The sequence below is a fragment of the Drosophila guanche genome, unplaced genomic scaffold, assembly GCF_900245975.1.
Source record: "Drosophila guanche unplaced genomic scaffold, DGUA_6, whole genome shotgun sequence".
Classification (NCBI taxonomy): domain Eukaryota; kingdom Metazoa; phylum Arthropoda; class Insecta; order Diptera; family Drosophilidae; genus Drosophila; species Drosophila guanche.
The window spans coordinates 1,698,081-1,725,066 of NW_022995753.1; the positions used below are offsets into that span (position 1 = coordinate 1,698,081).

At 39.0% G+C, this 26,986-nt stretch overlaps 1 protein-coding gene across 12 annotated transcripts; it reads right to left on the minus strand.

Moving 5' to 3' along the window:
* Positions 1–742: 742 nt before the first annotated feature.
* Positions 743–25,634, minus strand: LOC117588540 (protein scalloped). Of its 12 annotated transcripts, none has more exons than XR_004574146.1 (12): positions 10,367–10,764; positions 6,270–6,397; positions 6,008–6,146; positions 5,510–5,640; positions 4,626–5,237; positions 3,705–3,745; positions 3,450–3,642; positions 3,323–3,397; positions 3,087–3,259; positions 2,790–3,024; positions 1,366–2,724; positions 743–754 (listed from the first exon to the last, which is right to left on the minus strand). XR_004574146.1 is itself a non-coding variant. In XM_034279909.1 (12 exons), the coding sequence occupies exons 2-12, from the start codon at positions 10,467–10,469 to the stop codon at positions 2,611–2,613; spliced, it is 1,944 nt and encodes a 647-aa protein (XP_034135800.1). In that variant the 5' UTR covers positions 10,470–10,784; positions 13,030–13,172; the 3' UTR covers positions 1,024–2,610. The 12 variants fall into 12 exon arrangements, 11 of the variants coding, with proteins under 11 accessions (XP_034135800.1, XP_034135804.1, XP_034135802.1 ...); XM_034279909.1 differs by lacking the exon at positions 743–754 and adding an exon at positions 13,030–13,172 and having other exon boundaries at positions 1,024–2,724; positions 10,367–10,784; XM_034279913.1 differs by lacking the exons at positions 743–754; positions 10,367–10,764 and adding an exon at positions 25,294–25,634 and having other exon boundaries at positions 1,024–2,724.
* Between the last annotated feature and the right edge of the window lie 1,352 nt (positions 25,635–26,986).

Genomic DNA, 26,986 nt, shown 5'->3' on the forward strand with positions numbered 1-26,986 from the left:
GTACAACCCTCGCCCTCACAATTATTACGGACCTTTGTTTCATGCTTTCAACTGCATGTGCAACTTACTTTACTTACAGACAAACAAAAAAAATGCGCTTTTTTTTATTTGTACAATAAAGAAGTACTTTACATTACATATGTATATTTATATATATATATATTTTTTTTATTTTATATGTACGATTACGAGTAAACCAGAATTACAATATTTTACAATTACAATAAGTGTTTTTAATGATTTTTGCTTCTATTCCATGATCGAGTTAGAGAACTGGTGAGGAATCCCTGCAACACATTATTCTCTTTTTAAGTAAGCCAATTTGTAATGCATGCACTAAAGTTCGAGCTTAGCCTTCAGGGGATTCAGGGAGTGCGTTATTGAATAAAACGTACTCGACTTTTCTGGTTTTTTATCTGGTTTAATTATCATTATAAATCCATAATCATTTAAAAAACGGTGGTTCATTCGATTCATGCTTAATGATCTTCTTTACATGGGTTTACATATTTACATACATATGTATATGTTTGTGTACATATGTATGTATGTTTCTTATACGTTGACACTACGTATGAAAAGAAACAAAACAGTCGCTCATACAATATTCTGTCCCTCTCTATTGCAAGTGGTTTTGGCTTTGCACGCAAAGATTTCTTGTGCAGTCCCAATCCAACCCAATTCACGAGTTAACCAGCCTGCGATATACATCGTATGTATGTACGAGTGAGTAACCAATTAGATTATTGAAATACTTCTGCATCTTTCCGACACGATGCTAATCAAAACTTTGCTTCATACTTTGAATACAATTAAAAAGCTTAAACAATATAAATATGTTTACAAATTTCAACAAATATAATTTGAAAAAAAAAAAACAGAAATATGCATGTACGATTTGTACATATATTTTTTGTATGCATCCGTACACGCATTAGAGTCGATGTACATATTTCTCTATCGTTTTTTATTTCAAAATCAGCGCATGACAACTGCTAAACGTTTTCTTTTGCTTACGTTTTCCTTGGGGTTTCGTAAAAAAAAAAAAAAAACAAATTACACAACAAGAATATGTTTTAAGTAACTTTGAGATCATTTAAATGTATTTTTGATGTAAATGTATGTTAAAAATTGATTTAATTACATCAGACTGCCGACACAGAACACGTAATATGGGTGTTAGATATATTACCAACCATCCCAAATACAAAAATGCGAGACACCTTTGCTTTAAATAAAAATATAAAAAAAAAATGTCGAATCAGTGAAGCTTGAAATCTTAGTCACACTTCAATACTTTCGCAGTAATTCTTTATTGTTAATTTAAAAACGTTTCTTTGTTGTTTCTTTTTGTATTTCAATGACACAACGTGTTTACTTTACTTTGCTTTAAGGTGTTGGGAATTTCGAAAGATTCCCAAACTGATTGGTGTTGACCCAGGTTCTCAGAAGATACTATGTATGTATTGTTCATAGGAGTACGAAAATCATTAAAGTTGGACCATCTTTTAATTGAATTTATTTTCTTTCTGCATGTACATAAATCAAACGTACATGCATCCAATCAAGGATAACCTTCCAGGGTTACAAAAATGTACCAGAACAATTTGTACAATGATATAAATCTGTTTTCGATTTGGGAAATCAGTTCAGTCATGGTCGCCTGCCCAGGAAAATGGTAGAAAAGATTGGGCAAAGATTTGATATATGTAAATTCTATAGCCTTTACTGTGTCTGCCGGTTGAGCAGGTTTTCATGTAAGCCGATCACGAATTAGAGCCTGCTAATTAAACACAACAACAAAAACAACACTATGGACAACACTATGGCTTACGGCTCATCTCGATTGCTGACAACTTTGGCATCAGCAGCGACCACCACTCCCTCATCTGCACCTACATTTACCTGCTGATGCATGGACAACTCTTGTGATTCTTCCAGATATGGTTTAGACCCTGACATGAGTTCCTTGCATCCAATGCCGCTGAGGTTTAGAGCCGCGGATGCACTTTCAGTAACTCCTCCATATTCCATTGCGGACAGCCTCAGAAAGTGTTCATATGTGCTTAAGCTAGCTTTTTGCTCTAGCTTTTCCGTCCCAATGTGCTGAACTTTACTGGAGATGCATGAGCCAAACGGCTGTGCATTTATGCAATGCTGCTGCTGATGATGTTCGAGTTTTGTCTCTTCCTGTTGTTGTGACGGATAGATGTTTTCAGCTTGGCTCTGTGCGTATATAACCTCTTCTACCTGCAGTGCATCCATCGTGTCAAGTTGTTGCTGTTGGTCCAGTAACTGTGAGTGTGGCTGTGACTGTTGCTGCTGTAACTCCGGTGAGGTGGGTGACTGTGACTGCTTAATAGTTTTTTCTAATTCTGATTCGTTCCCATTTGTAATATCTCTTTTAGCACACTTTTGCGTTTTCTTGCTATTATTGTTGGCATTGGTGTTGGTATTGGTATTGCTATTATGTTGGCTACTAACCGTATTGTTATTGTTATTTTTATTTGTATTTTTGATTCTGTTGGTGTTGCTGCTGCTGCTGTATTCGCTGATTTGTGCATTGGTGGGGTTTGCGGACAAATTAGGCGCTGCTTCGTGCAGCTCTTGCTATTCCTTTATAAGACGATAAATGTGGTGCGTAGTGCCGCTGTTCTGGGCGGCAACCTCAAACACATACGCTATGCATAAAAGCGTCTCTTGCGTCTCTCGCGCTCGCATTACCTGTCAAGGTGCAAAGAGAAGAGTTAAAGCATTGACAGGCATGAACAAATAAATACTAAACTCACTTGTAATATTGTAAAGTTCTCTAGCACACTGTTCATCATATAGCGTTCGGGTAAATTTTTCAGCTTCTGTATGAAATTAATCATGTACTCGCACATGGGTGAGCGCTGTATGCGATACACGTAGCGATTGTTTTCCAGGCGCGAGTACTCGCTCTCAACCTTTTCCACAACTTGCTTGCCGAAGGAGCAAACAATTGTCGAGCACACAAGTACGATGTTCTCATTGCTTTCATATCTGCATTAGAGTGGGAAGTTTAATTACAAATTCTATGGTGGAATTATAAGTAATGGACTTACTGGCTCGTTACGCCATAAAAATCACCCGATTCGCTGCCTGTCGTTATGTCGGTATTTAAGTCAGCCCAGCATTTTACCAGGTAAAACGCATTTTGCGGACCCTTTTCGTAGAGATCTTTCAGACCGCCAGACTTTTCCGGAAACTTGTCAAATATTTGTCGGATATCAACAGTCTGGAAAGAGTAAAAGGTTCGTTAAAAATTTTCTAGATGCAATGGCAAAACGAGTGCACTCACCTCAAGTAGCGGATCGGAGAATGATGGCTTGCCGCCGAGTTGCACGAAAAGGTGGCGGTTATACTGCGATGTTAACTAAAGGTCAGATCAATTCATTTGAAGTTGTAACGACAATTGTTGCACTTACCATGTCATCCCTTTGGATTTCCATGAACGCAGTGAACTCAAGTAAGCGGAATTTGTGCGTAGCAATGGCGCGACCCTCCCATGGCAATTGTGCGGAAGGAATACCAGATTCGATTTCTCCGGACACGGCCGTTGATGGCTTACCCGTCGGATATGGTGGCTGCGCAAACGGCTTGATGCTGTAATCATAGAAACTATTGGTCAATGCAATTGCGATGTATTGTCAGCTACCAAGGGGTGGGCGATGGCAACTTACTCTTGCGATGTGCTAGGCTGCAAGCCAGGCTGCCAAAATTGCTGTGCGCAAGAAGAGAAAGTATACAAATTGATTAGAAATTATAGATACATCGATAGCTGTGTTAATTTTCGTATGTGTTATTTTTGATTGGAGGTTACACAGTATGATCGTTGAACAAGAGGAAAGGGTTCATCAATTTCTTATTAATTGATTCCACATAAATTAGTGTTAGCCATCGACCAGCGAACAACAAACCCCAATTGGCAAACGGAGCGACTAGTACACATTCTCTTCTGTTAAACAAATTGCTGCAACATTATGGCAGTTGCAGCAACTGGCGTGTTAAAAATAAAGGAGCCATATTCAATGAGTAAGCGAGCGCATGGGTCTTAACGGTGGGCAAGGGTATGAGATATGGTGCTAAAACTATGCCATTGTTGGCTTACACATAGGTATAACCAAACTGTATGATAAAGACAGTGAAAAAGAGAGAGAAAGAGCAAGAGACACCTGAAGATATACAATGATTGAGAATATTTATACATAAATGTCACTATCTAAATGAATGATTTGCACGATTGTCAGTTGCAGTGTTACGCAAAAGAAGCAACAGAGCAGCACTGGGATTAAGGAACAAAACATCAGCGAACGGGTCGAAGCACTCACGATAAACGAGCGATTATGCTAAGCGAATTTTGAGAGAGAGAAACCAAGTTTCACAGGTGATGCGGCAATGTGTGCAAAAATTGTGCTTGCAGGTCAGTAGCTCAGCCATAAGTGGGAATTGAATTTAGTCCCAGTAATGGAAATGAACTTGAACTACTCTGATGAAAAGTTGTGCATGGTTGAGCATTTGTGATTTGATTTGATTTGATTTGATTTGTGGAAACTGCACGATGCGATATGAGATTGATTTTGGTAATTAAAACAATTGCTTACGCCCGGATACAACGGCGAATGGTGTAACGGCTGGGACGGCTTTGGTGCCAGCACCTGACTAGTGATTGAGACATCAAGAATCGGTGACCCTGCGTCTGCATCAGTTTCGCTTGGACCACCACTTTGCTGCTGCTGCTGCTGCTGCTGTTGTTGCTGCTGCTGCTGCTGCTGCTGCTGATAGTGATACACTGCTGCAACGGCCGCTGCATTTCGATGATGATGGTGATGGGGATGCATATGACTATGCGGAAGGTGTGCAAGATTGTGATGGGTATGATTGTGGCGAGAGTGGACATAGTTCTGAGATGAAGACGACGTATTTAGCGGCGGCCCTGTGACTGTCGTCGAAGGACATGGCCCAGCAGCAGAACCTGCTGCCGTTGCTGCTGCTGCAGCTACTGCTGCTGCGGCGGCTACACTCATCTGGTGGTGGTGAGCGGGATGATGTGGGTGATGCTTCGTATGGTGCATGCCCACGGACAGCGCTGAGGCAGCCAGTGCCAGATTATTGGCTGCTTGGGCAGATACGATTTGTGAACTAGTCATTGTGCTCATGACTTGCAGAGTCTGTTCTTTGTCATTCAATAAATGCAAGGACACACCATTGGGTTCCTGGAAAAGAGTTTCAGTTGGTCGTGTATCGATTGGCTTTAGGGTTATGGTACGGGCTTCTTGATGTTAAAGACTGCCGAATTGTAGTTAGTGTTTTATAGTCTATCCCACACAAGTTGCTGGATGTTTTCCGTTCAAAGACCCCCAAATAAGTAACACACTTCTAAGCCTAGAATCCGATCCTAATTTACCAATGGAATACATCTCGCATGCAAAGTGAAACCATCAGAGCTCTTCGTGGAGCTCTTTGTGGAGGAATGGATGATACTTACGACTTTGATTTTCGCCTGAATTTCTCGCAGCTTCCGCCTGGCGAGCACTTGGATATGGGAGCTGACTTGCTTGCGGGTTCTCGTCTTGCCAGTGCGCAGTTTTATGTACCTTGCTATAAGCTCGTTGCGACCTCAAAAAAAGAAAGAAAAAAATCAGAGATTAAATAATTATTTTAAGGACATTTTTCACATTTCTCCATTTTGTTGCTTTAAATTGATCAATTACGAGTATAGTTTGTGCACCATTCTCAATGCCGAAAGGAGCTAGGCGATGATTTCAACCAGGCCTAGTTTTCAGGGACTACAAGTAACCCAATTTTGCACCCAGACTGCAGTGATACTTTGGGTGGGAGACAATAACAATAATGTTGTGGAATTTATAGACTTTTGAGCTTTGTTGGCCTTTGCCGTAGCCTTACCCTATCTTACTTACTGTCTACCCAACTAAATCTCTGACAGAAATGATTGCAGGAAATCTATGAAAAGTTGAATACTTACCATACATTTTTCCCTCATCTGACAAAATAATTTTTCTACGTCCACATGGTGGATATATAGATAATGCCTCTTGAAAGCTCTGTTCAATATCTGGACTCCAAACACCCTCTGCATCAGCGGACGATAAATCCTTTTCATCCTGAAATAAAAAGCATAATAGGATTAGATTTCGAATAATATGATCAATGATCAACACAGTTGAGTGATTTATAAATGCAAATAGAGCTTCAACATCAGTTAGGGATTTAATTTGTGTTCTTACATCGCTCATATCACCAACATCCAAGTTTTTACTATCCACCATGCTGCCATTTGTGTCTGCCGATCCTAGTGCACCTGGAGGACCGGCATTCACTGGGGTCCACGGAGATGGTATGGTGCCGGGTCCGACTGAAATGGAAAAATAATTGAAAACAAACAATAAAGACAATTATCACGGGCACACATTTTATTGTTTTATATTTATAAACGTGAACATGAATCATTTTATACTCTTCGCTGCTTATATGCTAGTATTATTTTTAAGATGAATATTTGTTAGAGAATATTTGTTTTTATCCCTTAAAAACAGACCGACGGCCGATGGACCGATTGTTTGAACAGTAGAAAAATGGAAAAGCTTAAAGCATACTCATCGCAGCAACTCACCCGATAATGCCTTGAATTCCTCAAGGGAATCCAAGTGTTTAGAAAACGGCGCCAATTTAAAGCCGTTTTTTAAATAAAAAACAAACACCTCTTAGTTCGCAGTTGTATGCTTAAATTATATCCAATTCTTTGCTGGGATTACAGTTTTGCTGTGTACATAGTATGTATGTATTTATGTATGTTTACCAGCAACAATATAATATTGTTTTTTCTTTTTTCGGTTTTTAAGGTATTACATTTCGAAGCATTTCTTTGCACATATATCTATGTAAATTTCCACCTTTTTATTATTGCTTTACCCTTTTTGATAAGTTTAGTTTTTGAACAACACACACACACACACACACACCCACCACACACACAGTGAGAGAGAGAGAGAGAGAGAGAGAGCACAGGGAAACCAAAACGCGTCTGTTTGGGAGAAACTCGTTTGATAAACTGAAAATTCTTTTTACTATCCACAAATTTATTTTATTTGTTCGGCCCGATCCCTTGCGTTGGTATATATTCCTGCCACTGCTGCCTTCCCCCGTATTTCCAAAGAGTACAGGGGATGGTTCTGGGTTTCGTTGAAGCCCGGAATAGGATGCAGCGCACAATTAAGGGAAGGGAATTTTGTCAAAATGTCGAGTGTGACGGCAACTGGGACGGCAATATATTTGGAAATATATTTGAATCCAAATGAAACAAAACGCTCCAATTTCGAGAAGTATATTCCGTCTCAAAGCCACCAAAGTACACTGAATATATGTAGTATCTATCGATCAAGGATCAAGCACACACGACACCTACTGTACTCTGTACTCATAATCTGCCTTGCGTCAAAGCAAAGGAAACTATTTAAAGCATATGCACGGGCACTGCACAAGTCAGGGGGTTGCTTGCACCCCGTTTGTAGCCACCATAGGGATGACTGCCATTTCCATAATCTTGCAATGGCTCACTGTTATTTCCAATTTGAATTTAAGGCAGGCCCCGGTACTGGAAATGTTCGTATTCCACTACACTTGACTGACAGACAGGAATATCAGATCCAAACTTAAAAGGGAGACACAATGGACAAATGTTGTTGGCATTGGTGGTTGATTGATTCACCAACACACACCAGTGCCGACGAGTCTAGTCAAATTCAACACTGAAAGTGCAATTCTACTACAATTGGACTAGTCCAAGTCTAGTAAAAGTGGATTAAAGCGCTAAATTTATTTATTTATTTGATCTTTTACCGGTTCTCTCTCTCTTTAGCTATCTAGACTGAGTCTAGCTTGAAGTCTTGTTTTACACGATCATATGGGAAAATGTCCTTCGTGTCCTGTATGGTGTTGTAAATATCCGACACGCGCCCATCTCTAGCTCACAGCTGCTTATGTTGAGGTCGGGAATTTTTAAGGGAATGTGTGCCCTTGTCGCTGGTATTCTATTTCTACCCTTACCAATTGAATGTTGTCGTTGTTGTGTGGCAATTGGAATTTTTGGTATACATTCTACTTTTTCCTTTCCTTTTGTGAACGTATTCGTTGCATTCCTATGTAAAATATGAGTATGTATGTGTGTGTGTGTGCGCTGACGCCCCTACATGTGATTTTGCACAGCTGAGAAGAATTAGACGAACAAGCCGGAACAAGAAAATTGATCGCACTAGAGCTGTGGTGTGCATATATCACTAAAGTTTTTCTATACATACACAATTATGTGTGCGCATACATATGTATATTCAATTACATATGTACACTCCTCGACACTCATGAATGGAACACCCCATTAGGCCATTTTGCACGTTAAATAGGGTGTATTATATGTGTGGTGGAAGCAATCTGCGTTACGTCTGTCCGTCCCTCTTGATGACTGATGACTACTCAGAGACCAAAACAGCTACGGCAACAACATTTTGAATCCAGACTGCTGTTATATCACACTATTACAAGTTTGTTTCAAAATTACACCTCGCCACCCTTCGCCACCACAAAAGGCGAAAATCTGTGACATCCACAATTTTGAAGATAAGAGAAAAAAAATAACACAGTTTCGTAGAGAATATCCATAGCTATTAGATTCCCAAATTAGAGTCAGATTGGATCATTATTGAAGCCAGACTGTAGAATTTTATTAGCTGAACTTAACGCTAAACAAGTTAAATGTAAATAGGTTTAACAAATTCTAAACTGTGTAATTTATTAAATTTAGATGTTACCTTGGTAGGAAGGGTTAAAGAAAATTATGATGAGTTGGAAGACAATTGGAAAAGATCATGAAACGAATAGAAACTATACATATATCATGCTCAACAGTTTTTCTCTCTTGATTGGGGTTTTAAAATGTCTACACGTGCCGGCAAATCTCGACTAGTTTTGGATATCTTCATGTACTTATTCTGGTGAAAAACCGTACCCGATTTATGGTTTGGGACCCTTTGATATGAAATGTGAGATCGTATGTTTGAAATGGTTTCATAAGAAAGCAGTACATCCTACATCTTCGTGTGAACACCATCCTTATGGTATATGCAAAGATTGGCTTCAAAACGATAAAGCTTCTTTTAATGTTGAAAGGCCTATGATCGTTGCTTCTTGCAATAAGAGTGGTCGATTTGACAGATTTTCTCATTGATCCCTAAAAGGTTAACCACTTGCACCACTGCACCACCACGAAAGAGAATGAGCACGAATATGTAGGGGGGAAGTAGTAGCTATTGCAAATAATAATAATCCCAATTTAGGAATCTAATATGGATAGACATTCTCTAAGGATGTGAGTTTTTGGTTTTCTCATATCTTCACAATTGTGTATATCACAGATTTTCGTCCTTTGTGGGGATGGAAGGTTGCGTGGCTAAATTTTGAAACAAACATGATTCAGTGTGACATTACATGAGCCTTTACAAAAAAGTTGGTGACTCTAGCTCTAATAGTCTCAGGGAACTAGGCGTCAAACAAGACGGACAGATAGACAGACGGACTTGATACTGATCAAAAACATGTATAGGGTGGAAAACTTTTCCTTCTTTTCCTTTACCCTTCGAGTAACGGGTATAATAACGGAAAGAAATGGGACACGCTACTGTAACTTTACAATCAATGATTGTTGTTGTTCGAGTAAATAAACAAGTTTGATCTTCATGTTGAATATGATCAGGTACGGAAGTACTATTTCATTGAAATGAACTTTACGTTACGTTGTATAAATAAACCAATGTACCAATAAACAAATGTAACAGGATTCTGAACGATCGTGCATAAAGATTAATGAAAGACGAAGCTGCCTTTGGCTTTTCAGTTGGCTATTAGCTCTTCGAATTTCACTCCAGAAATGACTCGTGTGACTTGGAAATAACATCATTATTGTATGAAAATGATATTTAGGGATGCTGTATATTAAAGACATTATGAATGTATCGTCTCCCATCGATCTGTGAAAACATCTAGAAGCATTCGCTTCAAAATGTTCAAGTTAACTCATAATTTCACCCACAGGTTCCAACTGAGCTTAATTTGACTTTTAGCATCATCGAACATATGTACATATGTACATAGTATGTACATATTTATGTACGCATCTTTATGTTCATACGCATGAATGTCCATAAATTAATTGTTACATCATGTCCAAAGACAGAGAGAGAGAGAGAGAGAGAGAAAGAGAGAGAGGTAGAGAGAGAGACAGGGGCGGTGAGGGGGTGAGACAGAGCGAGAGCGAGAGAGTAATGTTACGCACCTGTTTCTGATTTGCCAACAATATCCAATTCGCTGCTGTTCAGATTGTTCTGCAATTGCAGCAGCCCTGTGCTGCAGGTGCTCGAGCTGGTTATGTTTTTCATGCAGCCAGCTTATAGGGTTCCCGGTTCGCAAAGGACACGCAATCTTAGACACTCGTACATATGTACATATGCACATAGATGACTGCTGTGCTGTTCTGTGCTTCTGGATTTAGACTCTGATGTCACTGCCACTGGTGCTGATACTTTAACGATTGCTTGTTGTTATAATGATAGTCTAACTATGATTAACCTTGAATTAAGTATTTATTATCTGCAACTGTGAAAGTATCGTTTCTTGAACAGAAAAACCTTTGTTTTTGTTTTTGTTTTTGAACGTCTGGTTTATTCCCAACTTTTATTTTCACTTCACTGGCACTTGATATAATTGAATTTAAAATTTTGTTGTAGAAACATGTGTACATACATATGTACATATTGTATGTATGTATGTATGTTGGTTAGCAATTCTGATTGATCATTTATACTCGGGGAAACTCCTTCAAGATTGTGTGCCCTCTCTTACTCTCGCTCTCTCTCTCTGCATCTTTTTCTCTCAATCCATTTCGCCAATACTGACGATAGTTTTGTCTCTCTGTTTTTCTCTCTACCTTTTTTCTGCTCTTTATGCAACGGCGTATGTGTGATTGAGTGTTCCGGAGAGAAGCTTTCTGTCAACGCCTTTGTGCAAATGCGAGTATTTTGTAGAAATACTTTCAGTAGAAATAGCGCGCAGAAGCAATATCGCCAAAAACAACGGCAGCGATAAAAGGCACACCAAAGAACAGGCATTTGTAGAATGAACAAATGGTATGTTCATTTTAAATTTACAAGTGTTGTTTTCGCTTATTCATTTCACTTGCGAATTTATGGGAAAGACCTAAGCTTAATTGCAATTTTTATAGTGCAGCTGCCCGAAAGCCAAGTCTCGGTTTGTATTTTTCGTATCACTGCTTCCGTCGCTGCTGCTGAAAAGTGAGTTTTTCAGCATACACACCACATGCATACACATAAGTGTGTGTGCGTGTGTGCGGTTATTGAGAGGGTACCCAGAAAAGCAAAGGCTCGCAAATGTTACCGCACACGAGTCAAATGCGCGACTCGAAAAAACCCTCGCAATCAGATCAAGTAAGATATGATTCATACTTCGTTCAGTTTGCGGCAGTACCAATCGAGAGTTTTTTTCTAGTCTCTTTTGCTCTCTCGCGAGCTCGTTTGCCAGTGTTTTGCTGTACAAAATTATATCACTCACTTTCAAGCTTGTTGAAGAGTGTAAATATGATTTTCTCTCATTTGAGCACGTTTTCGAGAATATTGCGAGACTCTTGCAAAAGGCTGGTGCGATGCGTTGGTTTCATGGGTAGTAAAAAGTACGTATCTGTTTTGTACGAAGAATCCAACATCGCTGCATACTGAGTACTGCATCTAACTATGTAAATATGTATGTATTGATTGTATTGTACATACATACAAACATTGTATGTCATTAACATAAGTATGTAGAACAAAAAGAACATCAGTTGCAGGTGCCCTGAACTGTATTTGGCCAATAACATTTACTCAGGCGATCATTGGGGGTGACGTGTCAACCTGCTGGTAGTCTAGTCCATGACTAGACCTAACACGATCTAGGCAGTAGACAAGGGAGCTAAGTATCTACACCGTTACCCAGGTGTGCCTTGGAGTATATTTTCTTCCTTGGGTCGTTGCCAAGCCCATAAACGAGCTCGTTTAAGCCACTGTCCAGATTCAGAAATACAGGGTATGTCTTGACCAACACACAGGGAGACATTTCTTTGCCCCATACATATACATATGTATATCTATCTGCACTTCCTTCTGTAGCTGTGTGCACACACAGATACAAAAATATATATATATATATATATCTATATATATATATAGACATGTGTGTTTAGTGTCTGCACATGAATCTTTTACCCCACTCTCTGCGCACACACTAGCGCGCATTCACACAAACACACACAAATTCAACAAGCAGTTGAATGAAATCACATTGTTGCTCTTCTGTTCTCTTCATGTTTCGTTTCTCTTTTAGGTGATGTTGCTGGTTTTGTTCAGCGTTTTTGCCTGCTTGGCAATTTCTCTGACTGGTTTTGTTATTGGCGAGGCAAGAACATACATATGTACGTACGTATGTATGACTCCATGCACAATGTATGTACATATGCAAGTACTCATTTATTCATTTGTGTTTGATGTCGTTAATTGCGGGAAATTTGTTTAACGATCATAATCTATTTTAGGTTTATTGGCCTACTCTCCGTCTCGTGACACTCCCACCTTTTCCAGTTTCTCACCCACACAAACATGCAATGTATGTACATATGGATGTACACATGTACATAACAAAGATAACAAACATCCAACGAAGCGGCGTCGAGATTAAGAGAACTACGGGAGATTGTGGCGATCGTACACACATACACACATATATATGGACTTTTTAACCAGTTTTAAAGTTTTTGTGTTTGTTTGTATGTATGCACGTATGTACATACAGATGCAACACATCCATAAGATAAAAAAAAAATAGTACACCAAGAACAAATTTAAATCAAACAAAAAGTTATGATTATGCAAATTGAGGAAAATCATTCACATTGAAAGCACCGACAAAGCGAACACCGTACAAAAGTTGAAAGCGGGAGGGGCGCACGAGCGATGATGACAAAGAAAAAATCGCGGAAACACTGCGAAACGCAACGCGCAGAAGCGAGAGAAACTCATCGACTGAATCTGAATCAATACTAAGAACGACGAGACGACGACGACGACAGAAGCTACATACATCCGTACATGTGCATGTATGTATGTACATACATACATACATACATACTGTCCATAGCTGGTTAGCCTGGCTCTTTTCTCTGGTGCGCTGGCGTCTGGCGTCGTCTGCCTGCTTGACTGGTTTGGCCAACTTATGTTTGCATGTCATACATACATACATTCATACATACATACATATGTATGTATGTATATTAATTAACAATAAAGTAAGGCATTCCCTTTCTTTGGGCCTGGCTTCTTTGATTGCATTCTTCAGTAAATTCGTTTACATGTTATTGTGCGTGTTTAGCCTAGGTTTGCTGTCCAATAGAGCTAGATCTTACCTGCCATACCTTTTATTAATATACCTTGGCTCGGCCTGTTGAGTTTGCTACACACACAACAACCACAGCCGCACAATCCGATCAAGCCCCAACCCAAAACCAATACCAATGCAACGCACAAGAACCTGGAGAGCTACGAGACCGCGCGACACGGAATACCTCACGACTCCCTCTCCCTTGATTTTTCTTATGCTCCTACTCGAGCGACGTCGGCGTGCAAACCTACAGATATACACACATCTGCTTACCTACATTCGTATGTACATAAATACTTACACAGTGTGTGACTAACACCACTCGTCGCTTGATTCTTCTCACTTGTTCTGCTGTTGGCACGCCAAGCATAAAAGAATAGCCTTTTCAATTACATATGTTTGTACATGTGCATGTATGTACGTACGTACCTTCATATGTACACGGAACGGTTAAGAAAGACTATATCTGCATATTTACATACAGCTGCCTGTGTAATGGATATGTAAAGTAAATGTACGAGTAAGCGTTTATGTACATACATACATACATGTTTATCATTTACACATGCAATATGTAGAAATCACTCCACAGGAGTGTTGTCTGTATACATAATCTCTGCGTAAGCACATAATTACATACATACATATGTATACTCGGCTGAAACGGCGATTCAAATTGGATTCGGCTCGGTTGGCCCGGTTCAGCTTCGACTCAATTCAGTTGCAATAATTTGAACAGCTGATTCTCAATGTTATGCAATGATAAAGTACATATGTAAATACATACATATGTACATATGTATGTATGTATTTTAATAAGCAAGATGCTTGTGATGGCATCGAGCGATGGCTCGCTCGACTGGCAAAGAGAAACAAATCGGAAGATAAAGCAGCGTGAAGTAGTCAATCGGACAACACAAAACTTCAATACATTTCTGAGATCAGTGCTACTAAGAGGGTATGGTCATATTTATAAACAAGCTGTCATAGAAAAACGGTAAATTGTTTTGAATTTATTTAAACTTTCTTCAGTGCAGAATATTGTTCTTTCAATTTCATAATTTTGTTTGAAAGTAAAAATGAAAAAATTTGAAAGCTGCATACAAAATGTTATGAGTAAACAAAACGTGCAGCCCCACATATATATACATACAAATGTACATATGTTTATACATTAAAGCTCTACGTGCAGGCGATGCATCGTCTACAAGCCACCTTAAGAGTTCGGGAGCTTTCAATCTGTCGCTTTATTTTGTATTCGACTTACGGTGAACGGTGTTGCAAGTACGTGCATTTTTGTATGTATGTAGCTTCGATCAGGGCAGAATGAGAAGCATAGCTGAAAAGCTCAAAGCCCATGACTTAGTGTAAATATCAAAATCAGTTTGATATTCTGTGCAGCATCATGATTGTATGAGTGAAATGAGATTGTAAGCATCGTCTAACAGAACATTTACACTCAGTGCGCTCGCTCTCCCACTCGTTTCTATCGTCATTTAACAGTGAATCACTGATATAACGCACACAAAAATATGATTACGGAACACCCGGCTGGTACCATGGAGTCTAAAGCAGGTTCTAAACGATGCATCCCCTGCACTTGGAGATTTCATGTATGTGAGGCTGCACGCTTTGTTTACACGCTGTTCCATTTAGCAAGCAGTGTTGATCAGAAAAAGGGCGGAACGGGGGAGACATGGCTGTTATGGCCTATTTACATTAAGGTGTAGCATAGGCGCCTAGTGGTGGCAAAAACTTGCGGTTTGGCTGCCTTTCAGTTGCATTTGTTCGATTTTCCGAAAGTTTAAACTGTTCGTCTATCGTGTGAACTACCACCACTAGGTACGGAAAAAAAAACATGTTTGCACTGCAGTCCCCCAGCCCCACAGCACCACAGAAATTAAATATCTGCTTGCTTTATTCTTTACGATGCCACACTTAAAAACTTTGTAGTATTTTTTCCATTTAAATGATAAAAAACATCGATAGGCCAAAGGAGCATTACATTCGATTACATACATGAATTCGAATTGTACACCAGCACTAAGGAGGGATTTTACAATTTATAAACTGATCGCGAGTAAAAGGTTAAAATATCTACGAAGTTCATGTAAATCAAACAGACAGAAAGCCAAGCAAGTCTTCGTCATCTGCTTTTGTACAAACGAACAAAATACCGTTTGTTGCATCTGTTTCTGTATCATATTTGTGAATACGTACTATGCCGGAAAGATAAAATGTGCCATAATTATGAAGTTCCAGCATTAAGCTTAAAAAAGACAGGAAAGAACTTGATAAGCTCTCAAAAAAATCGCTTAAAAATTCATCAAAATATTTATTTACATATTACATATACATATTACATATTTACATATATGTACACATGTACATATGTGCACATTTGGTGCACACACCTCTAAACATAAAACTAAGCAAAACCAATTGCTCTTCCCAAAAACGCGCTCAGTGACACAGCTGCCGACGAAACCCGGAAGACACAACAGCACAGGCAGAAGAGAGCTTTGGGCTGGAATAGTCGCCCAGCACACAACCAAAGTAAACACAAGCATGTATGTATTTTCATACATAAGAATGTACCTGTATGTTTATTGGTATAAATGCACCTACCATTACTCGTTTAACTTGATTTCAGTCCTTAAATGTATTAATGAATGTATGTCTTTATTTCACGAGCAAACAAGTTGATGTATGGAAATGTACAGATATGCGTACATATATGTACATATGTAAGCAAGGGGGAAGACGATTCAACCAAAACAAAAGAAAAATCAATGCATTTTGATTTAATTCTCATGCCGTTGTCGATTGTTGTTTAGGTGTTTTATAAATATTGTTTGCATAGGTTTTTTGGTACCACTTATTATCATGCTTCTTATAGGCTTATCAACAAAGTTTATCCCTCAAAGTTTACGGGAATCAAACATTATGAAAAGGACTGTGGGCATCATTCGCCTGGTAAATATACGAAAACGGAGTAGAGAGCGAGGAGAAACGCTTTGAAACGCATCGAAAGGCGCTTCAGTACTTTTATACCCGGTACTCAGTCAATATGAGCAATACTTTTTGTCGAATATCTTCTACTGCGGTGAAGGAGAGCGTAGATGTAGATGTAGATGTTAAATGTATAATGTAAAACCCGAACTAGAATATTAAGTATACGATTATACTGACTGAGTATCGGATATAAAAGTAGTGACGTTTGCTTAGGCAGCTTTTTACAATGTTCCTTCTCGTTATTTGGTATAATACAAACCATTTTTTTCTGCAGAAATCATTTATTCGGTTTGGAACAGTGCCCATTTCGAAGAGGCCGAAGCTGTTTCTAATTATAAGACACTTCGCAGCTTCGCGACGCACTCTGTCGGCTGCTACAGCAGACAGGTTGCGAGAAAGAGAGACATTTGCATCCATACATACATATGTACATCGGTATATACCTAAATGTGTACGCCGATTTATTTATTTGTGTGTTTTGTGCATATTTTTAATGTATAAATGTATCCATATATATTTGCGAACGAGCATGACCTGCGGGGATTCCCCGGCACGATCCAGGTTGACCAATCAAAGCTACGACTAAGACTTAGTTTGTTGTATTTATTGTATTATTGCATTTGCTATTGTTAAAGCGTTACTTTTACTTGCAAAAGGTAGAAGAATGCCTTTGCTTTAGAATATAAGAATTTTCATAGTTCATATTCGAATGATTGAATCTAACAGAAGTTTTACATAGCTACTCGTAGGTGTCAAACATCTTGCAGATTTATCTGCCTATTATAATCGGTAGAGTTTAGAAAAATATTACTTTCGTGGTTGAAATTATCTACTATAATTATTATAACAAATATATTATTGATCAGCATCAATAGCCGAGGAGTCCTTGTCTGCACATCTATCAGTCGCCCAGTTTTCAGAGTCTTCCTACTCCTAATATGGCATAAATCCATGCAAAATGCACTCTTTTGGTAAACGAGGCATTCGACTGTCTTTGTTTTTGTTTTATTTGTATTTATTGACGTGAATTGAAAGCGTGAATTTCGGTGACATTTTGGCACGTGTAAATACGCAAGTAATAACTTTATCGCCAGCGGCTGGCATTTTTCAGGCTGTAGTGGCTCTTAAGAATGAACGAATTACTTTTTGAGCGGGGGGTTTGAGAGAATTGAGTAATAAACAGTTCGTCAGATACTTGTAGTCGCCGTGAGTCGAGAGGCGACATGCACGAGAGCGTGCTCGACGTGCTCATTTACATATATCTAAGTATTTTAAACAGTATAATGGCCAATGTGCCTGAAGTCGAGAGTGCATAGCCTTTAACAAATAGTATGAACTTGAACGATCAAAGATAACTACTAACCGGAAAAGAGACCAATGGACTGAGAAGAGCCATATAAACAGCGTCGCCAGCAAGTGATAGAACTATCCATAAATACTAGCAAACGTTCCGTCTCTTTATTTATTTCTGTCACTTTACAGGGCCGATTGAAGGGCTTTTTATTTTGCTCAAGATTACATTTTTAGGAATAAGTTTTCATATTGATCATTTTAATGAGATTACAACTTGAGCGAAATAACTCAATAAGAGAAATATTTGCAAAAATTGTATGGAAATTGCTCTCAAAAAAGAATTAAACACTCTTCACCGAACAGAGAAGGAAGGTTCTGGCTTCTGTCCAATCCACTTTGCCTTTACAGCCCAAAGTCCCAGTCCTGTAACATTCCAGCTTTGGCTGGAATTGTTAATCAACATGTAGAGATGTTACGCCCAATGGCAGGAAGCGCTTCTGAAGCTGCGCAACTTCTGATGCAGTTTGCCGTTACAGGCTCTGCATCCGGATGTCTGCATTTCAGTCGACATTTAAATTAACAACAATGAAAAAGGCGTCTGCTAGTTGATTGGTAGGTTGTTGCGCCTACATAGGCGCAAAAAAATGCGCCCAATGCACGACCCCACTTTCGAAATTTCGCCACTGAAAATCCAACTGAATTCAAATATCAAAGCAGCAGCCATCAGCCGAACAGCACGGGACACAGGACACACGACAGATGACTTACTGATGGAATGAGCTGACCATCGGTCGACCACATCGTCCGATTGGACGTGGGATTCTAGATGGAATGGTCAACTCAATGGAGTATGCTTGGAAGGTTCATGATGATCCGAACAGCTAGATCAGAAACCCCAATACTAGTTGGGGTGATTTATTACACACACATAAATATAAATGCACGAAAAGTAATAATGTGTGGAATGAATATTGATCTAATGTATATTCTCTTAGTTTTTGGTTTTCGATATTTCTCCCTGTCTTTTTTTTTTGGGGGGGGGGAGGGGGAAACAATGCGCAACTATTATACGGAAATACATACTGAATTTCAGATAGATGGGCAGGCAGGCAGGCAGTCTGAGGGATGAACAGGCAGGCGCACCCCCGCACTGGAGCAAGTATTTCTTCGTCTGTTTTATGGAATGGAGGAATGGTTGCTTAAATGACTAGGCTGGGTGACTGCCCTTCTGTCGGCGTCTGCAAATAAATGCCAGAGCCAGCGCCAGATCCACAGCCCTGGCATAGAATGGAATTTTGATTGCATATGAAACAATGCCCTGCATCCACCTTTCCTTGCCCTGTTTCCACCCCCTCCATACAGAATTATAAACATTAATTAGAGCTTTGTGAAAACCTGCAGGTCATTTTTGTAGTTTTTGTTTGGCTATTCGATTGTATGGTTTGAGTTGGTTCAAAGGAACTATTTAGTGCCTTGGCTCAGGGGTACTTTAATAAATAAAATAAAATTAATCACATGATTGTGTAAGGAAACAAGAGAGAGAGCATATGAGCCAGCAAAAGCTTATGTTTCGTTGGCACAACGGCGGCGCCTATTTTGTTGCATATTTTTTTGCAATCGACAAAGCTGTAAGTGGCATTCGTTCGATGTTTGTAAGTATGTTTTCTAGATCACTGTGCCATGACGACGGTTGCAGCGATTGCAATCAACGAGAGCAAATAAAGTTAGCAAAAATATAAGCCAGCGGTTGGCGGGCTCTTTTAATGTGGAATCATTCAAACACTACCAAAAATCGCTTAAGCGCAACTCGAAACACTGAGCAAACAACACATAGAGAGGCGTCAAATGTTTGGGCGATTGGCTCCCAGCAGGGCGATTCGGCTCTTGTTGCTGGATGGCTTCGGCTGAGCGTTTCGCTCTCTTCGTAGGGCAAAGGCGGCAGGCACTTGCTTTCCTCAAGAGCTTTGCAGCATATTTGCACTTGCCTTTAATGAGGGGAAACAGCAAATTACGATTAACAGTTGAAATAATAATTCACAAAGCTCTAAGGAAATCATGTCTTAGATCAAGGAGGCCTACATGTACATAGAAGTATATATATCTAGACTATGTACATAGGATGTACAAACGTGCAAATATGTACAAAAAATATGATTTGAAAAAGTGAAAAGTTCCAGTAGGCGGATAGGTCAGAAGAAGGCACGATTTAGCTTTGTGTAGCTGTGATTGTTAGCTGTTCTTTTTAATGTACATATGCACGTATTCATAGCTGTATTTATATCTACATATGTACATAGTATGTACATGTACAGTTGTGTTCAATGAAATAGTAGTGCCGCGCCACACAATTTTCACCCCTACTTTTGAGACCCTTCCAGTCTTTCGAATTGAACAAGTGATACCGTTTTGGAAAGCCTGAAATGTACACATTAGGACCCAGAAAGATATTACATGACTTTAGAAAAATACCCTTGAAAACTGCTGTTCAATAAAATGGTAGTGCAGGGTGCAAGTATTAAAAAAAATTAAAAAACAAATTAAATCAATTCAAACAATTGTCCATAAGTATGCTTAATTTATATATTGATGATGATTGATTATGATGAAAGAAATGTTTAAATATACTTTTGTTTTTGGAGCGTAGAAGTAATCATTGAACAGTCCAATATGGGAGACTAAAAACTAAAATCAGGAGGTATAATGGAATTCAAAACTAATTTGAATGTGCTTTTACTGTTATACTTAATAGTTTTAACTTAAAGAAGCACCCTTAAAAATGTTTTTTATGCGAAAAAATTGTCTTTTAGTAGATGGTTGAAGGCAAAATCCCAAGGTCTTCAATTTACTTAAAAGTTATGAACACAATTTTATATCGCTCTGAAAGTGTTTTGACAGTTCATACACGACTGATTACACATTATTTAGTTGCAAGAGGTCCCCGGAAGCTACGCGTTTGAGAATAAAAGCACATGGGTACACGACAAATGTTTGAAAAGTGAGGAAATGAGGTAGTCCGAAAACTTTTGACAGATGAGTGTAAAGTTGTTATATATGGCAAGGAAGACTCAAAAGAATATGTTTGGTGTTCACAGATATCTGATAACTGCCCAAATTCTTGAAAAAAAAAACAACATTGGGCATGTTGGGTTGACCCTTATGGCCTACAGCCTATATAAACTCTTACTTCCTAGCCTGGTGTGTGCCAGCATACTTTTTAATACAATACAGTAATATTACTATTGATAATTGCCTCTCAAAAGTATCTTTCAACTGGATAATGATCTAAAACACGCAAAAAAGCTCGCTAGGAATGGAATTTCATCCGAAAAGGTCGACACTTTTCCATGTCTAGCTCAGTATCTAGACCAAAATCCCAACGAAATCTTATTGTAGAATGTAAAATGTATTATTACGATTATAATTCCGTCAAGCAGAGCACAGTTTTGCCAATGTGTTTAAGAATTATAGTCTCAGATCCTATTTAAGCTTGGGCAGTACCTCATTTACACATGACAGGTGGGGGTAAGGTGATTAAAAACTACATAATAACCCTCGAGAAACATATATAACATGAAACATATGCATTAATTCCTGTTTCGTTGTTATTTTTCAATGCTCAAAATAAATATGTAAAAAAATGTAAAAAATCACTACTATTTTACTGAACAGCATTTTTTATGGGTATTTTTCTAAAGTCATGTAATATCTTTCTGGGTTCTAATGTGTAGATTTCAGGCTTTCCAAAAAGGTATCACTTGTTGAATTCGAAAGACTGGAAGAGTCTCAAAAATAGTGGTGAAATTGTGTGGCTCGGCACTACTATTTCATTGAACACAACTGTATGTATGGAGTTGCCCTTCTATTGTCTGAAACGCTCCTCTCCTCCCTCTGTATGTGTATATGTATTTATAAATACACGAATTAAAAAATATATATACATATTTATGTACATATGTACATATACATATATGTATGTATGTATGTACATATGTCTGTCTGTTTGTAGGTACTTTGTTTTGTCGTTTTCAACATGTTTCAGCGTTTAGGAATTCCACAAATTCTTTACTTTAAAGTAAAAATAAATTCCATGCAACATTCACCATGTTGGGTTGGGCTATTTTTGCTTCAAGGGACCGTACGTAGAGGAGTCTCTGCATCCCTCCTCATTCCGTTCTCACTCTCCGTTGTCATCACCACCACCACCACCGCCACTGACTTTGACTCTTCCTTGGCTCCCCACTTCCACTTCCCCTTCACCATAACCCTCGCCCTTTTCATCCCCATGGCCTTGTCTATGCGACCGCTTTGAGTGTCTTCCAACAGGGTCGGTCGGCAAACGGCAATCGGCAAAACGGCAATCGGCAAGTTATTATTCTCGCTCAGTAACTTGCCTTTCTAAGCCGTTTTTGTGCCCGCTTCCCAAAGAGTATATTAGATTCGAATAGATTTAGATTAGATTTATATTTAGCAGCTTGAAGCTTGATCAAAATCAAAGGTCTAAATATTATTGTCCAGTGGGAAACAGGAAATACTTGTGGATTTCCTGTAACTCTTTTAGATCTTGAAACTTTATTTCAAAATCAATTTTCCAAAAGAAAATTAAAGTCGCATTTTTGTGCATGCTCTTCTTCTTTTTATACGCAAAGAACAAAAAGAAAAGGAACGGAACGGAATGGAGCGGACCGAAGCGGAGCATGGGAAAAGCAATGCCACCGGCAGCAGCGGCTAAACCAGCAGCAACTTTTTAAAAAGGATTCTTCCCATACAAAGTTGTTTTTTTTTCTGCATAAGAAACTCGCACAAATATTTTTTAATGTTTTCTTGGGCACAGAAAGTAATTTAAGGAATGTCACGTTGTAGTACTCTTTTACTCTCGTCTCTCGTCTCGTGTGTGCTCCTCTCCTTGTATGCATTGCGCTTTTATTTTGGTTCCCGGTTCGTATCTGCTGTTGCCTTTGCCGTTGCCGTTGCCGTTGCCGTGTTGCCTTTGCCTTTGGCTTTGCCGCTGTTGCGTTTACCTCCTCTGCTTCGGCTCTCTCAGTCCCATCATCGAGCTCCTATCTCCGCTGGTATGGGATAAAGAATTTCTTATTTAGCAACAACTGCTGCAAAAAATTCATTCGCCTGTCTCCTTCCTGTACCCTGTACCCTGTACCCTGTACCCATCATCCATCTGCACTCTATACATATCCATGAGACTGCTTCAGCCGCAAAGTATAAAAATCAAAATAGGAGGGGGCCCATCCGCATCCCAAGGAATGGAAGCTTTTAGGCAAGGGCTGCGATAATTGTGTATTTTTGATACCCTTTTCGAGTATTTGAGTTTTCTTCATACGTTTGTAACGTTTTTACACACATACATATGTACTATGTACATACTATGTATAACTGATTTGAACTTAGTTTACAAGGGTATACAAACATCGGCGAGTACAGTTCGAATTTCCACATTTCTTTTTCTTTCGAACATCTTATCTGTGACCCGCCAAAAGAACTAAGAGCTTGCCGAGGTTGCCCGCTGCCCGTTTCCGTAGCCTTTGCATTTTCCACACGGTAGCCGTTGTCCGTATGGACAGGAACGCGTTTGTCTTAAATTAAAAGCTGTTTGTCTTTGGCAACACCAAATCTGCAACAAACAAAAAAGATCATGAAATGCTTTCCAATATCCCGCCATTGCTTGCACAACAAAAAAACAGAAACAAAATTAAAGATATGCTGACATGCCGTCGCTTCAGATACCCTTGCATATATGTACCTATCGTTCATATGGCTGCATTCCTTGGTAACGATTCGATTTTGATCTAAATTGGTGGGATGTTCAGTTGATATTTGTATGTTCAGAAACAAAAATCACATTTGTCTGGACCAAAAGCTTTCTGACCGATCCTTGTGGATTTTTTCACAGTGGGACATTCACTTCCTCAGTTCCTCATGAGATATCTCTTTCAATTAAGTCTTTTTCACCACTCTTCACCCACCGCAAAATATTAAATTAAATCTGTTACATTCACAGAATCAACGAGAAGGAACTTTGTCAGTCGCGTCTTAACGCGTCTCTTCTTTCATCACCGCTACGCAGTCAGAACATTGAGTCATTGATCACTGAGTCAACTAGATGACCGAAACAAGATGAAGCGCCAATGTTATTTTTTCGTTCGGGTTTTTGGACACTTGAAGCTGAGTACTGGCTATCTGATTGCAGACTGGGCGGCTTTGCTGTTATTGAAATGGATTGCTTTCAAATTGAGTCATCCAACTTAAGTGAAGTTGTTTGTTTTAGCTTCCTGTTTACAATAACTTCCGTCTAACCGCAGGGCCGGCTTTTGGCGAAGCCGCCCTTCGATATTGAAAGACATGAAAATAAACATTTATCGTCGAGCACGCTCCGCTGTCCGCTGTCATAAAATCTGCCCGGTTATTTTTGTTTATTTGCAATCTTTTGATTTATGCAACTCAATGCTGTACTCCTCGCATACATATGTACATATGTACATTACCTCATCAATTTTCTAATAGCTTTAGAACTGACACTTTTGCTTAAAACATACAAAGGAAAGAAAAGTTCTCCCAAAGTATACTTCTAATATTTCTAAAAAAAACATAAGAGATAAATGGTGCAAGGGGTTCAAGCAATTTGTATTTCCGTGCTACAGAGGTGTTCATTAAAGTACGAGTCAAATTTTTGCGCACTTTATAGAGACTTCAATGGACCACATTTATCAGAAATTCGCATGAATATATTGCATCTACTTTCGGCAAAATCTGAAATTAAATCGATCAGTTATAGAAGTCGCCCGGGAGTGTATCAGAACTGTTGTATCAGAGACCATAAGAGCTAGAGAACAAACAGTTTGCTTTTTGTTTCAAAAACTGTTGACGCTCCCTTCCGTCCCACAAAGGACGAACATTTGCGGGATTCACCAATTTAAAGATACTATCAAATTTCTTTGGCAGGATTTATTAAATTCCAAAAGTATAAGAAGTGACGTGTTTTAAAGCGTCTCACAACGTTCATCCTCTTTTTAAATGTAGCCTGCTGTGGGCACCCGTGAAGAATTGGCTTAAAATGAAAAGAGATCATCGCAAATGAGGAGAAAATGAAAGCTTATTTATTTGAAGAGAATTAACTTCATGGATTTTGGTTAGAATCAGTAGCATCTGCTTGCTGTACAACTTTACGTGGGGTGTAACTAGACCATTTCCCTGTCCACGGCAAGTTCCCTTGCCTACTATTAATGGTAATAAGCATATACTGTACACAAGTGCACATTCAGAAAAATATTTATGTAGGTCTATTCCGCCCATCGGAGTGAGTCATGCGGTGTGTGGAGCACCTCTGCCTAGCTCTGGCAATCCAGATGCAACGGGATTGGACAGGATGAGTTGCTCGCAACTTCCTATGGCCGCGTGAAAGTTGTTCATACTTATACATACATGTGATATTATTGATATATTATTATTTGAACTTACTTTTGTAGAGGAATTTCGAGTAATCACAATCCATGATGTTGTGGATACAGTTGGATAAATTATATATCTCGATTTGATTGCAGTTTTAGTTTTTCCAGCTTGTGTATGTTGAGTGGCATAGGCATATGATTCTCGACGCCGCTTTCATTTAACTGAGTAAGTATTCTGACAGCTTTACTCACTTAATTGATCACATCACACATTGCATTAATATTCACTTCATCACCTTTAGCGTCGGCTTTCAGCGCAAGGCCTTTTTCTCATCTATCCGTACGTTGTTGCTTGTTACTTGTACTTTGACCTTACTTTTGTTTTTGTTTTTACCACCGCTTTACGCTTTCGATGAAGAAACACAAAAGTTACAACCATGCACAAGATACAAATTGTAGTAAGTATAGTAGAACCAAGAACAGCCCAAAAACAATTCAATAAACACATGGAATCAAAGCTGTTGCTGTTGCTGTTGGCATTGGCCCTTTGCCGCCGGGGAAAGCGATGCCGTAACGTACTCAAGTGGTGAAAACGTATCAAAGTCTTATGAACCTTCGTGAGGGAACTTTTCAAGTTTTAGATGGACTGTTATCGGTATTCTTTTCGTTCCTATGATAACACTTGTTGCAAACTGAAGGTAAAGACAGCAACTACGATTACGATTGAATCTGGTACTGGGACTGAGAGTCTTGGATAAGGGAATGCCGTGCCGAGATCACCACTATGCAAATAGTCTCGACTGTCTCTGAAGCCGCTTGTTATGAATTGGTATGATTTGTTGCTTTTGAAATTAAACACCACTTGGAAATCATGTATACCATCAGATGTTCAGGTTTTCAGGGCCATTTACATATTTATCTTGTTTTTACTTTCCTATGCACATATGCATGTATGCATGAATGTACATATGTACATATAATTCACTGTGTGTCAACGAAAAAGTTCTGTGGCGGTTACTCTTGGTTCCAGTGCTAAGACAGCACAATTATCCGCAAGTTAAAAATGTTTCAATGCACTTTATTTTTACACATGTATGTTTGCACGTTTCTGAATACGTATAGGTGCAGTTGCATTAATTTACATACATACATGCATACATATGTACATCTTGTATCTTGTGCTTTGTATTTTGCTTTGCCTTTGCTTGTGGTGTGGGTGTATCGTAGCGTTCACACATATGTATGTATGTATGTACATAACAGCTGTCGCTGTCTGTTGCTTTACCGTTTGAAGCTACATAGCTATAAGTAGCTTACATTCACATTTACATACATGCATGCATATATATTTACTTCTCGGCGAACGCCGTGTAATGTCTGCCTCCTTGAATAGAATAGAGGAAATCGAACGGTAATAGCAACTAGGTACATACATAGATACATACATATGTGCATATGCACATGTATTTGATAAGATGATTACTCAGCAAAAGCACATTGTCAAAAGAAGCGCACAATTTTGGGGGAGATTTTGTTTGGTTTAGCTTCGGTCTCAGTTTCGGTTTCGTTTGGATTGCAAAAGCGATGAGTGCAACAGTTGGGCATTAGCCGACGTGCAACCTTTTTGCACTTCTTTCAAAACTGTCATATACTTATGTACACGAAAAAATAAAATAAAAAATTAGTATGCGAAGAAGCGCGCGGGTTCAGTGGACCAAAAACAAATACGGATTATAACACGTCCACACGCACATAGACGAATT